The sequence below is a fragment of the Ascaphus truei genome, chromosome 1, assembly GCF_040206685.1.
Source record: "Ascaphus truei isolate aAscTru1 chromosome 1, aAscTru1.hap1, whole genome shotgun sequence".
NCBI classification, from domain to species: domain Eukaryota; kingdom Metazoa; phylum Chordata; class Amphibia; order Anura; family Ascaphidae; genus Ascaphus; species Ascaphus truei.
Genome location: NC_134483.1, coordinates 457,973,348 through 457,986,242, shown reverse-complemented (window position 1 = coordinate 457,986,242; position 12,895 = coordinate 457,973,348). Strand labels below are relative to the sequence as shown.

Here is a 12,895-nt window from a genome sequence, read left to right as displayed (position 1 = left end):
TTGTAACTTTTCCACAAGGCATCCCTGAACTGGTAGAGTGCTATAAGGTCAGGTGTAACCCATGGAAGGTGGCCCCCCGTGCCCTTATTTTGCATAGTAGAGCATGGGTATCGCAGAGTTTTAAGAACTCGGATTGGAAATAGTCGAGTGCAGAATCAGGGTCGGGAATTAAATCGATTCTGTGCCATGGGCAGTTGGTAAGGTCATCCAGAAACTGTTGTGGGTTAAAGTTTTTAAATGTTCTAGTGAGGGGAACTTTAAGGCTTGAATGGGGCAGTTTAATTTTCCTTACACTGTACACTATTGCATGGTCACTGAAAATATCAGGAAGGATGCCAGAGGATTGGATTATGCTGGGGTTTGAGGAGAGAATCCAGTCTAGCAAGGAATGGTTATGCGATTTCAGGTTTATCCGTTTGGGTTGGGAAATGAGTTGCGATAGGTTAAGTGACTTGAGTTGTATCTGGATTTTGTGGTTTTTAGGGTCAAGCCAATTGAAGTTGAAATCCCCAAGAACTAGCAGCTCACTCTTCTCATTTAGAGAGGAAATGGAGCCAAGAAACTGGGTGATATCAGTCAGAGATTGTAGAGGGGCTTTAGGGGGGCGGTAGATGCCAGCAAGCAAGATGGGCTTAGAAAAGGGGAGGCAGATTTTGCCAACTAGAATTTCAAAAGAGGGTGGGCTTGGTGTGCAATTTAACAGTGTAAATTGTAATGTGTCTGCAATATAAAATAACACCCCTCCTCCTCTCTTTGACCTATCTCTCCTAAAAATGGAGTATCCCTGAATGGCAATATTTGCATCAGGGGTTTTAGGGGATAGCATGTTTCTGTAAGAACGATGGCTTTGGGTTTATGCATAAGGCACCATGCCCTTAGTTCGTCCAGTTTGGGCAGCAGGCTCCAGATGTTTATATGGGCGACAGATAGCCCTTTTTGGAATTTAAAGGTGGAATTCTCAGGGGCATGGGACAGAGCTGAAATGGGAGGACCTGGGTTAGGTTCAATATCACCTGCTAAAGAGAGTAATAGTATGAGTAGAAATTTGGGTAGTTGTTTGCAAGTTGTAGATTTGTGGTGTTTGCCATTTGAGTGAGTAGTGGTTGGTGTGCTGCTTTTTAGAGTTCTCCACCAACATTCAGTAGATAGTGCAAGGCTTTTGAGTAGTCCAGGGTGTATGGTGATGTTGGGTGTGGGCCAAGATGGAGGAATTTGTAGTGGATAGAGGGAGTAACATATCTATGAGGCCAGGAGAAAGAAAAAAGTTAAAATACATAGCAGGTTCATGATGCCAGAGGTAGGCAGTGCTGCAAGGAGCTGTTGTGAGCAGAGTGAGTGTGAGCAGACTAAACAGCAGGTGTGTGCCTGTTCCTTGTCAAATGTTTAGCTGTATTGCAATGCTAGAGTCAAATCAGGGTTTCAATGTATTGTGCAGTCAGTTTTGGGAGAGACTGCAGTAAATAAGTTGTAAAGGGGTGGGGGGCCTTTTATTACCTGAAAAGGCAGATTTGGAAGTTTTATTGCAAATAAAAAAACAAAGAAAAACTTCTGAGGCCCTATTCACTTAATTGTATGTATGTTTAAGAGATATCTGAAGTAGCCCAGAAATTTGTTTTCAACAGATTTTAACCCGAATAACAAATTTCCATGGGAAAGGGCTGGACAATTTATGAGCTCACGTAGGCGAAAAATGCAAAAAAAAAGCCAAAATTAATTGAAAAGCTGCTAAATTAGCTGAGGCAGGTATACCTGGTCTGGTAAGGTTAACCAATATAAAGAGTACTTACATTTTTTAGCAATTTAAAGCCTGCACATCTTCAACTATTTCTAATACTACCTTAAAATTTGCGTTTTAGCTACATATTGTGACCACACCAAGGTAATGTCAAGGATTGGACTTCGGCTGAAGTGGATCCCAGTGGCAGGAACAGCAGGGAGCGAAGTCAGGAAACAAGCAGGGGTCCGAGGCAGGCGGCAGGTAGCGAAGTCAGGAAACAAGCAGAGGTCGGCAACGAGGAAACTGGAACAGGATGATAGCAATAGCTAGCATAGCAGTAAACACAGGAACCTTGCAGAAGCTAAGGAACCAGTATAAACAGGCAAAGAGGAACAGGAAAGGGAGGTTTATATAGGCAGGCTGGGAAGTGGGGCACAGGTGCAGAGGTGTCAGGTATCAGAGTCTGGAATGTTCCTTAGTTTAGCAGCAGCACTCCTGTTGGGCAAGTATAGGTACTGCAGGCTAGAACCAGACATTGAGAGTGGCAGCAGTCCCGGTGGCCAAGCATGGGAACAGCAGGCTAGAGAATATGACATTACTCCCCCCCTCCCAAGAGCGTTCTCCGGACGATCCTTGCTAGGCTTGTCTGGATATCTCCGGTGAAAAGCTTTGACTAGTCGCAGAGCATGTACAAAATCTTTGGGTTCCCAAGACCTTTCCTCTGGGCCATAGCCCCCCCAGTGAACCAGGTACTGTAGTTTCCCTCGGTGTATCCTGGAATCCAAAATTCTCTCCACAATGAATTCCTCTTCGTTATCCACGAGGACGGGTTCAGGGGGAGGAAGTCTCCGTCCAGGAAACGGATTCTCACGGAAAGGTTTCAGCAGAGAAGAATGAAACACAGGGTGTATTTTGATGGTCTCAGGAAGCTCTAATCTGAAGGACACTGGATTTATTAGTGCTGAGATGCGAAATGGCCCGATGTATTTTTGGCCCAATTTAATGGTTGGAACATTTAGACGTAGATTTCTTGTAGAAAGCCAGACTTTATCCCCGACTTGAAATTCTGGGGAGGGTCTGCGGTGTTGGTCTGCTGCTCTTTTGTACTTTACTTGAGTCTCACGAAGTGTTTCTTTGAGGGTCTCCTGGATGTCTTGCAGAGTCTCCAGTTTCTCTGTAACTGCCGGAATGGGGCCCGAAGATGGAAAACGAGGAATAAAGGTTGGATGAAATCCATAATTTGAGAAAAAGGGGCTCTTCTGACTCGAAGAATGATGTGAATTGTTGTAAGAAAACTCAGCTAATGGTAGGAAATCAATCCAGTCATCCTGGAGATGACAAACAAAACATCGTAAGTATTGTTCCAAAGTCTGATTGGTCCTTTCTGTCTGGCCATTGGATTGTGGATGATAGCCAGACGATAAATTTAAACGAATTCCTAGATTAGTGGGTTATGGATCATGAGCCATGGAATTCCCAGAATCACTGGAAACAAAGGTGATGGAATGAGACCAAATGAAATCTTCTCCTGGTGATTGGGCTCTATGATTAGTGTTAAGTTACTGGTTTCATGGGTAACAGGTCCAGAGCTCAAGGGAGAACCGTCAACGACTTCCATCCTTTCTGGCGATTCCTTGGCTACAAATGATACCGAATTGTTCTTGGCGAATTCTATGTCCATAAAATTCCCTGCCTCCCCTGAGTCGACCATTACTGTGGTTGAAAAATTATGTGTTCCTTCCTCGATGATAATAGGAACCAGGAGGTGAGGGTGTAGCGAAGGAGGATTATCTTTCCTTTGAGAAGCAGAGAGAACAGTTTTTGAAATAGCGTGCAGCTGATTTCTTCTAGGGCTCTGGAAAGAAGACCGCCTGGACTTGTTTGGGCAATCAGCGAGATAGTGCCCATCGTTTCCGCAATATAAACAGAGATCTTCTGTTCGGCGTCTATTCCTTTCCCCGGTTGAGATGGGTCCCCGCAGTGTATTTACTTGCATCGGCTCCTCCTCAGTGTCCCTGGAACGTCTTGGGGTACTGACATCTCTAAACCCGGGGTTGCTTGGCATGAACCCCTGTCTCTCCAATCGTCTTTCCGTAAGCCTGCGATCAATTTGGATGCATAAAATCTCCATGAAATCTCCACCCGGGCTAGTTCGTCTTTAACTTGCTCCGAGAGACCCTGCCGAAAATGATATTTCTGCGCGGCCTCATTCCACTCAGTATCGTTAACCCATCTGCAGAATTCAGCGGCGTACTCAGCTGCCGAGCGTCTTCCTTGACGAAGATTGTTCAGAGTTGCCTCAGCGGTTGCACTACGATTTGGGTCATCAAAAATAAGACTCATGGCATCGATGAACTCCTATAGGTCCCTTAGTAGTGGGCTATCCTGTTCTAACATAGGGGAGACCCAAGCAAGGGCCTCATCCTTGAGCAGGGTTATGATCAGTCCAACCTGGGCTTCGTTGGTATTATAGATGGTAGGCTGAAGCTTGAACACATGTCTGCATTGATTAAGGAAATCCCGAAAAGATTGTCTTTTTCCTCCAAATTTTTCCGGAAGGGTTACACGGGGCGCAGTTTGCACAGTCAGAGTCTTTTGAACAGATACGGTGATTAAAGCTGCACGTAGTTCACGGTTTTCAGCTTCTGCGGCGGCAGCTCGTTCCTCTGAGCGGAGGGCACATCCTTCCGCGCGGACGACACATTCTTCCCAGCGGGCATCACGTTCTACCTGGCGGGCATCCCGTTCTTTCCGGAGGGTATCCTCTTCTTCCACGTGACCAAGACGTTTGATAAGGTGTCCTGTCAAGGATTGGACTTCGGCTGAAGTGGATCCCAGTGGCAGGAACAGCAGGGAGCGAAGTCAGGAAACAAGCAGGGGTCCGAGGCAGGCGGCAGGTAGCGAAGTCAGGAAACAAGCAGAGGTCGGCAACGAGGAAACTGGAACAGGATGATAGCAATAGCTAGCACAGCAGTAAACACAGGAACCTTGCAGAAGCTAAGGAACCAGTATAAACAGGCAAAGAGGAACAGGAAAGGGAGGTTTATATAGGCAGGCTGGGAGGTGGAGCACAGGTGCAGAGGTGTCAGGTATCAGAGTCTGGAATGTTCCTTAGTTTAGCAGCAGCACTCCCGGTGGGCAAGTATAGGTACTGCAGGCTAGAACCAGACATTGAGAGTGGCAGCAGTCCCGGTGGCCAAGCATGGGAACAGCAGGCTAGAGAATATGACAGGTAACTCCAGTTCAGGCAAATCCTAACTTCTCATTGAATTTTTTTTAACTTCTCTTCAGAACTGAAATCCTCTTGCTTTTCTCTTTAGTTTTCATGGAGGAAGACTATCTGACTTGAAAAATTACATTTATTTTATACATTGCCATTAGCAGATCACCTGAAAGTAGGTGTGTGGGGAGCTTAGACCATTAAAAGGTGGTCACCATCCTTCCACAAATACTAATCCATTTCCATGAGTTATGGTTGGAATGAAGAATTCGCCTTTTTTTCAGGACTTTTTAAAAAAAAAATTGTATCTGATTCTTGACTCATGCTTTTTCGAGGAGTTGGATTGGTTACTTTTTCTTTGATATGTTTTCCAGTTACCATTTCATGACCATTTTTCTTTTTCTGTTGTATTTTTATTATGTATAATTATCTGAAATTGCTGAACATTTTTTTTGTGGGGAAGAGAAGCAATATTACTATCAGAATTCCAGGTGCAGGTTGGACCTCAGTAACCGGAACAGCAGGAAGTAGGTGAAAGCGTAGTCAGGGTCACAGGCCTGACTGTCCAGAACAGGTGGCAAAGTATCATAGTCGTTTCACGGGTAGAGGTCAGCAACAGGGAATCAACATGGACAGGGGCTATGGAAGATACCAGGACAAAATGGGAAACGCCTAATTACAGGAAAGGACCTTTACTACACACAAAGACTACGGCAGAAACAGACTTTGGCAGAAAAGAGTCTAGAGCATATACAACAAAGGCAAGGTGAAACAGGAGACATGAGACTATAAAGGCTGGGCAAGGACAGAAGACAGGAAAACCACAGGAGAACCAAGAGGAGACAGAGGAAATCCAAAAGAAGACAGAAGCAGCAGCACACACAGTGGAAAAACAGAGGAACTTTGAGAGAGTGAGACATAGATATACCTGACAATTACTTTCCGAAGCCGAAACTTTGGCTACCGAGCATATAGAATATTGCCGATACAGAGAAAGTGAACTAATTGTATTGATTCACTTATTGGGATACATCAATAATTAGGCTGATTGATCATGTATACGCATTTTAAACACCTTTCAGAAGTTTGGAAGCTATTTTTTTTTACTTTGCAGCAAAGAGGGAGTCTAATTGTTGTACTTGTTTCTACCACCATGATGATAACAATCAGCTGTGTTCAAAAAGGATAACTGCATGAGCTGAAATATGCTTTTACAGCTCCTGAAATGTTCTCCTCACTCCATCCCAAATACCTAAAATGCTTATACTTGTGTCCCCTGGTAAAACAGAAAAAGGGCTCTGGGTTAACCAAAAGAATGCTGCAACATTATGTCCGCTTGACATTGCAGCATTCTACTATCTCACATGAGTAAGGCTGGTCGAGAGCTACTAATTCTCTCAGACATTTGGAGGGAAAACTGTAAATATCTTGGGAACCAAGGGGATCCAGCTTCTGCTCTGGGTGTAAAGAGGGGAAGGAAATATAATGAAGGGGAGTAAGGGGAGAGGTTGAGAAGGAAGGTGGACAAAGCGATGGGAAGAAGGACACTGGGTGGAGGGAAGAAGGTGATATATTGAGGGAGACATGATGACATGTTGGGAAAAAGAGACTCTTCGTGAGGGGCAGAGATTGGGAGGGTGTAGAGGATGGATGGAAATATTAAATAGGCATGATGAAGGAAGGGATTAAGGTTAAAAGGGGAAGGGAAGAGAGTAGTGAAGGGCGGTTGAAGTAGATAGGTAAAACATTGAAGAGAGGCATAGATTGTGTACGGTGATCCTTTGAGACTTGGAGCTGAAAGGTGGTGGAGCATGCATGGCTCTGGTTCCCAACCCTAGACCCATCATATGAAGACTGAGGGCACAAAAGTACACGTTGGACACAGGTGACCACAAGCTCAGCTACTCCTGCTACTTTCGCTGCTGCAAAGAGAAATCAGGAATGTACCGTTATCTGAGAGAAGCTGGGAGCATGGATGGCTTTATAACTATAGGAAAGACTTTATAGAAGGATATTTAAATCACTGTACCCTTGAGCATTTTTTTTATTGGGTTGTTTTATGTTTTATTTTTTTTGGGTTGAGTTACATTTTCAGTTTGAAATATTGACTTGTTCTATTTAAACTGGTAATTTGTTTTTGGTTGACTAAATATTCTATTACATTTTTTTCCAGGCATAGCAAAATGTGGAGGCCATTTCACTACTGAAAATGGAGAGTTTATGTCACCCAACTGGTCCAATGCATCTTACCCTGGAAACCATGCCTGCATATGGAAAGTCACAGTTGATAAAGGCAAACAGCTTCATATCATCTTCACACACTTTGAGCTGCAGGCTGTCAACATCACAGGAAGATGTCAGGACTATGTGGAAGTTTTTGATGGAGACCAAGCCGGCGCTACTAAGTTGGGTGTGTATGAATGTGCTGTGTCCTAGTAAGCACTCTGGCCATTATTCAAAATTCTTAGAAGCTCCTGCCCAGTTAAGGAGAAGAGTTCAGCTCTATTCCAATGAACAGGACTAAAGCATGGCAAAGGAGTTCAAATATACAGTATAGGTTTGCAGTGACTGTACAGTACAGTGATACAAAAATAAGTGCGCAACCCAAAATTCACCTTACAATAACATCCACACACTAAGGTGTTAAAGTGCAATAATTAATGTGCATAGGGTGTAATAATAATGTATATAAATGTATACAAAAGCATATAGGAAAGGCGTATGCTGCTAAACTGAAAGAGTGGCTCAGCACTCAAAACACTAGGAGAAAAAGACAAAAAGAACAGCGCAAAACGCAATAGTGAAGTATATAAGTACAAATTATATTTGTGAAAAAATGGTGAGTATTAAGCGTACATTTAGGCAGAAGAATAAAAGCATATCTGTGCAAACATCAGCACAATGTTACCACAATGGAAAGCCTCTGGATGGAATGGTGTAGCCCTCTGGTGCAGCAGCTGTCGTTCTGGAAAGTCACAGTGATATCTCTCACTTATCCTGGACCCCTGCAAGTGGCAGCTGCAGCCCTTGAGCTGTTCAGAGTTCCCCCACTGATAGTGGCATCTGCTGGGCTCGTGGCATGGAAGTGTCAGTTCAAAATGACTTAATTTGCTGTCCTTGGGACACAGTGATGCCTAAGGGCTCTCCTCTCACTGCACACACCGCGCGGCCCACGTGGGATCTTCTTCCGGCGCTCGCGCACTCCCGTGACGTCACGGATGACGCGCGATGTTGATTTCAATGGAGACAGTCCCAAAATGAAAGCACAATATAAAAATCGCTAAAAATAGGTTAGGGAGGCTAGGATGGGGAACCAAACCCTGCCAATCTTTATCCAACGTGTTTCGAAGCTACCCAAAGAGCTTCTTCATCAGAGATTCCCTGATGAAGAAGCTCTTTGGGTAGCTTCGAAACACGTTGGATAAAGATTGGCAGGGTTTGGTTCCCCATCCTAGCCTCCCTAACCTATTTTTAGCGATTTTTATATTGTGCTTTCATTTTGGGACTGTCTCCATTGAAATCAACATCGCGCGTCATCCGTGACGTCACGGGAGTGCGCGAGCGCCGGAAGAAGATCCCACGTGGGCCGCGCGGTGTGTGCAGTGAGAGGAGAGCCCTTAGGCATCACTGTGTCCCAAGGACAGCAAATTAAGTCATTTTGAACTGACACTTCCATGCCACGAGCCCAGCAGATGCCACTATCAGTGGGGGAACTCTGAACAGCTCAAGGGCTGCAGCTGCCACTTGCAGGTGTCCAGGATAAGTGAGAGATATCACTGTGACTTTCCAGAACGACAGCTGCTGCACCAGAGGGCTACACCATTCCATCCAGAGGCTTTCCATTGTGGTAACATTGTGCTGATGTTTGCACAGATATGCTTTTATTCTTCTGCCTAAATGTACGCTTAATACTCACCATTTTTTCACAAATATAATTTGTACTTATAAACTTCACTATTGCGTTTTGCGCTGTTCTTTTTGTCTTTTTCTCCTACTGTACAGTACAAGCTGCATTATGTTACGAGATCTTTCCTTTTCATCCGTCCACTTATTCATTTAGCAGCAGGACTTAGGTTTAAGCAGTCCAGCTGGTTGTTACATACACTGTGCTTTGCGGTTATGGTCATCTGTCCATGTGTGTATTCATGTCATTATTAAGCGCTCACTTAACATTTGTAGGTCAAAACAAATTAAGATTTAATATTTCAGATGATTAAAGCAGCAGTTCCCCCTACTTTGGGGACTTTCTTGTCTTCTATTTTTTTTGTATAATCTAAACTGGGCTGAGCAAAACCATTGTAATCTTGTAAATGACAACCCGTGGCTCAGGAGAAACTTGTCTCTAAATTAACGATCCTCATGAAAAGTCAAAATGGACATTTGTCTCTGTGGAGCAGGCCGGATTAATGGACATGCAAACTAGGTACCTGCCTAGGGCCTGATTGCAGTGCTCCTCTGTGTCTGTTTTTCTCTGTGTAAGGTGGAATGGGGGCCCCAAACTGGTGCCTCACCTAGGGCTAACTAAAAGCCTAATCCAACTCTGGTGGAACGTTACGGGTAAGGTGACCTAAGGTAAAATGCTAAATTGCTGGTTCTTCCTAGACTACATTTAGCAGCAATCTAAGCAGCAAGACACATTTTTTAAGGCGGTGTGTGAACAGGATTTTTTTCAATCTTGAGGCACCCCTGCTCTTCAGACTCACTCATCCCTCTTTACATGCAAGAAACGTAACCTCTTTTTCACAGCCACACCCACCCACCATCTTCTTACACACCCCACATTCACTCTCACACATCATAGTCACCCTTTTACTCAACACACTCCACATTATGTCTCTAACTCTATTCATATATCGCCATCTCTCCTTCCTTCACCACTTCTCAGTTCACATGAACTCCATTCTTACCTGTGCCCTCTGGCACTATACAGCTATATCGCCTGCACCAAAATGCACCCCTACAAATCCTCCTCACACATTCTCTTTCTTTCCATGCTTCTCCTTCTTGCTTCCGGGGATATCTCTCCCAATCTGGGTCCCAGCCTTATTTCTACATGTTCTCGTCCTCACCTGCCAAATACAACTTCTACTCCTTCTCATACCCATCCCCTGCCACCCTCCCTCCTCTCTCCCTTTCTCCTGTGCCCTTTGGAATGCTCGCTCCCTTTCTAACAAGTTCCTCTCTGTACATGACTTTTTTCTCTCTCACTCTCTGCTCCTATTTGCTATAACTGAGACCTGGCTCACTTAGTCTGACACTGCACTGGAAGCTGCCTTCTCCTATGGTGGCCTTTACTTCTCCCACACTCCGCGCACTGATGGCAGGGGTGGAGGCGTGGGGCTCCTGCTCTCCTCTTTCTGTCGTTACCGAAACCTTCCTATTCCTCCATCTCTTGCTTTTCCCTCCTTTGAGGCTCACATTGTCCAGATCTTCTCACCTCTCCCTGTCCATGTGGTGGTCATCTGTCGCCCACCTATCTCAACTCACCCCCCTTCTGCCTTTCTCTCTCACTTTGAATCCTGGCTCTCTTTCTTTGTTTCCTCAGACTCCTCTGTTCTTCTCCTTGGGGACTTCAGCCACATTGATGACCCCTCTCTCCCATGGGCTTCCCGCTTTCTTGCTCTAACCTCTTCTTTTGGCTTTCAACAGTGGACTGCAGCCAGCACCCACAAGGATGGCCACTACCTAGATCTAGTTTTCACTAGAAACTTTTCTCTCTCTGATTTCTCCATTTTCCCCTTTTCTTTCTCTGACCATCACCTATCAGATCTAATTTTCTCTCTCTCACTTCTCCCCTTCTCCATTTCCATCTACTCCTCGTTTCTGCAGAAACCTGTGCTCTTATTAACCTACCAGCTTTTGATTCCACTTTATGCTGCTCCCTCTCCTCTCTCAGTTCTGCTCCAGACCCTGACAAACTGGTCAGGAACTACAACTCTGCCTTATCTTCCTCTTTTGATCTACATGCCCCGCTTTCTCTCTGCCATCCTCGCCCTTCTAACTCCAGGCCCTGGCTAAATTCCCACACTTGTATTCTGAATTCCTCCACTCGTTCCTCTGAATGCCACTGGAGGAAATTTCACACTCTCGCAGACTTCCTTCACTACAAATTTATACTATCCTGTTTCAACTCTGCCCTCTCTCAGGCTAAACAACCCTATCAAATCCCGCATCTCGCACTTAATTCACCTCCTCACATTTAAAGCTTTACACTCTTCTGCCCCCCCTTACATCTCAGCCCTAATTTCTCGCTATGCACCATCCAGACTCTTGCGTTCTGCTCAAGGATGTCTTCTTTCTACCCCCTTTGTATCTAAAGCCATCTCCCGCCTTAAACCTTTTTCACTGACTGCCCCACACCTCTGGAATGCCCTTCCCCTCAATACCCGACTAGCACCCTCTGTATCCACCTTTAAAACCCAGCTTAAGACACACTTGCTTAAAGAAACATATGAATTACACTGTGGCTAATACTGTACACATGATACATAAAGCTTGGTCCCATGCAGACGCACTTACCAGAATGCCTTCCTACTGTCAACATTCTTCCTACCTACCAATTAGATTGTAAGCTCTTCAGAGCAGGGACTCCTTTTCCTAAATTTTACTTTTATGTCTGTAGCACTTATTCTCACGATCTGTTATTTGTATTATTTATTATTTACATGATTGTCACGTATATTACTACTGTGAAGCGCTATGTACATTAATGCCGCTATATAAATAAAGACATACAATACAATACATATATCAACCCCTTCTTACACGGCACTCACCCTTTTTCTTAATCATAATTTTGGGCACCAATCCTTAGAAAAGACATTATGGAACTAGAGAGAGTGCAGAGAAGAGCCACCAAATTAATAAAGGGGATGGACATTCTTACTTATGAGGAGAGGCTAGCTAAGTTAGATTTATTTACATTAGAAAAGAGGCGTCTAAGAGGGGATATGATAACTATACGCAAATATATTCGGGGACCGTGCAAGGAGCTTTCACAATAACCATTCATCCCACGGGCAGTACAAAGGACTCGGGGCCATCCCTTAAGGTTGGAGGAAAGGAAATTTCACCAGCAACAAAGGAAAGGGTTCTTTACCGTAAGGGCAGTTAAAATGTGGAATTCATTACCCATGGAGACTGTGATGGCAGATACAATAGATTTGTTCAAAAAAAGGTTGGACATCTTTTTAGATGGGAAAGGTATACAGGAATATACCAAATAAGTATACATGGGAAGGATGTTGATCCAGGGCTTAATCCGATTGCCAATTCTTAGAGTCAGGAAGGAATTCATTTTTCCCCTTAATGGGGTTTTTGTTTCCCTTCCTCTGGAGCAATAAGTAAGTATAGATATAGAATAAAGTATCTGTTGTCTAAATTTAGCATAGGTTGAACTTGATGGACGTACGTCTTTTTTCAACCTCATCTACTATGTAACTATAAACACCCTATTTACCCCTCCTCTTCTTTTACACCACACACCTTCCCCATCCCACACAAAACACTCACCTTCCTCCCCCTTCTCATGCAAAGCCATCAACACCACACACAAAAAGCCCTTCCTCTTTCCCTCTTACCTCTCACCTTCCCACACGCCTAAAACATGTCAGCTGCTCAGCGGGCGCATCCTGTGCAGTCTGGAGAAGTGAGAAGCATCACTGTAACTGGCTCAGAGAGGATCACAGCCTCTACATCTCCATGCAGCGCAGGACGCTCCCATTGAGCAGCGAGTTGAGTTTGTCCCCCAGGGCCGTGGCAGATAGTCGCTGCACACCAGGGTTCCACGGCACACCGGTTGAGAAACATTGTCTTCGTGTAAGGCTGTGGTGATCCAAAAAGTTGGTATTTAACAACGAAACTCTCTCAAGATGCCAAAGCTCCTTGCTTCTGATCCTCGTAGAACACAGTTACTGTTTGGGGAGATCCATGTAACTGGGATAGCTTCACTTGAAAAG

The 12,895-nt window shown here is 44.6% G+C and overlaps 1 protein-coding gene across 1 annotated transcript in view; it reads left to right on the top strand.

Annotated features, from left to right (window-relative positions):
* The window catches only part of LOC142463287 (ovochymase-2-like), a 134,696-nt gene that overhangs the window by 85,886 nt on the left and 35,915 nt on the right, over window positions 1-12,895 (top strand). The window contains exon 19 of the mRNA XM_075565831.1: window positions 7,111-7,347. Within this exon, the coding sequence (XP_075421946.1) occupies window positions 7,111-7,347 (237 nt within the window). The remainder of the gene's footprint in view (window positions 1-7,110; window positions 7,348-12,895) is intronic.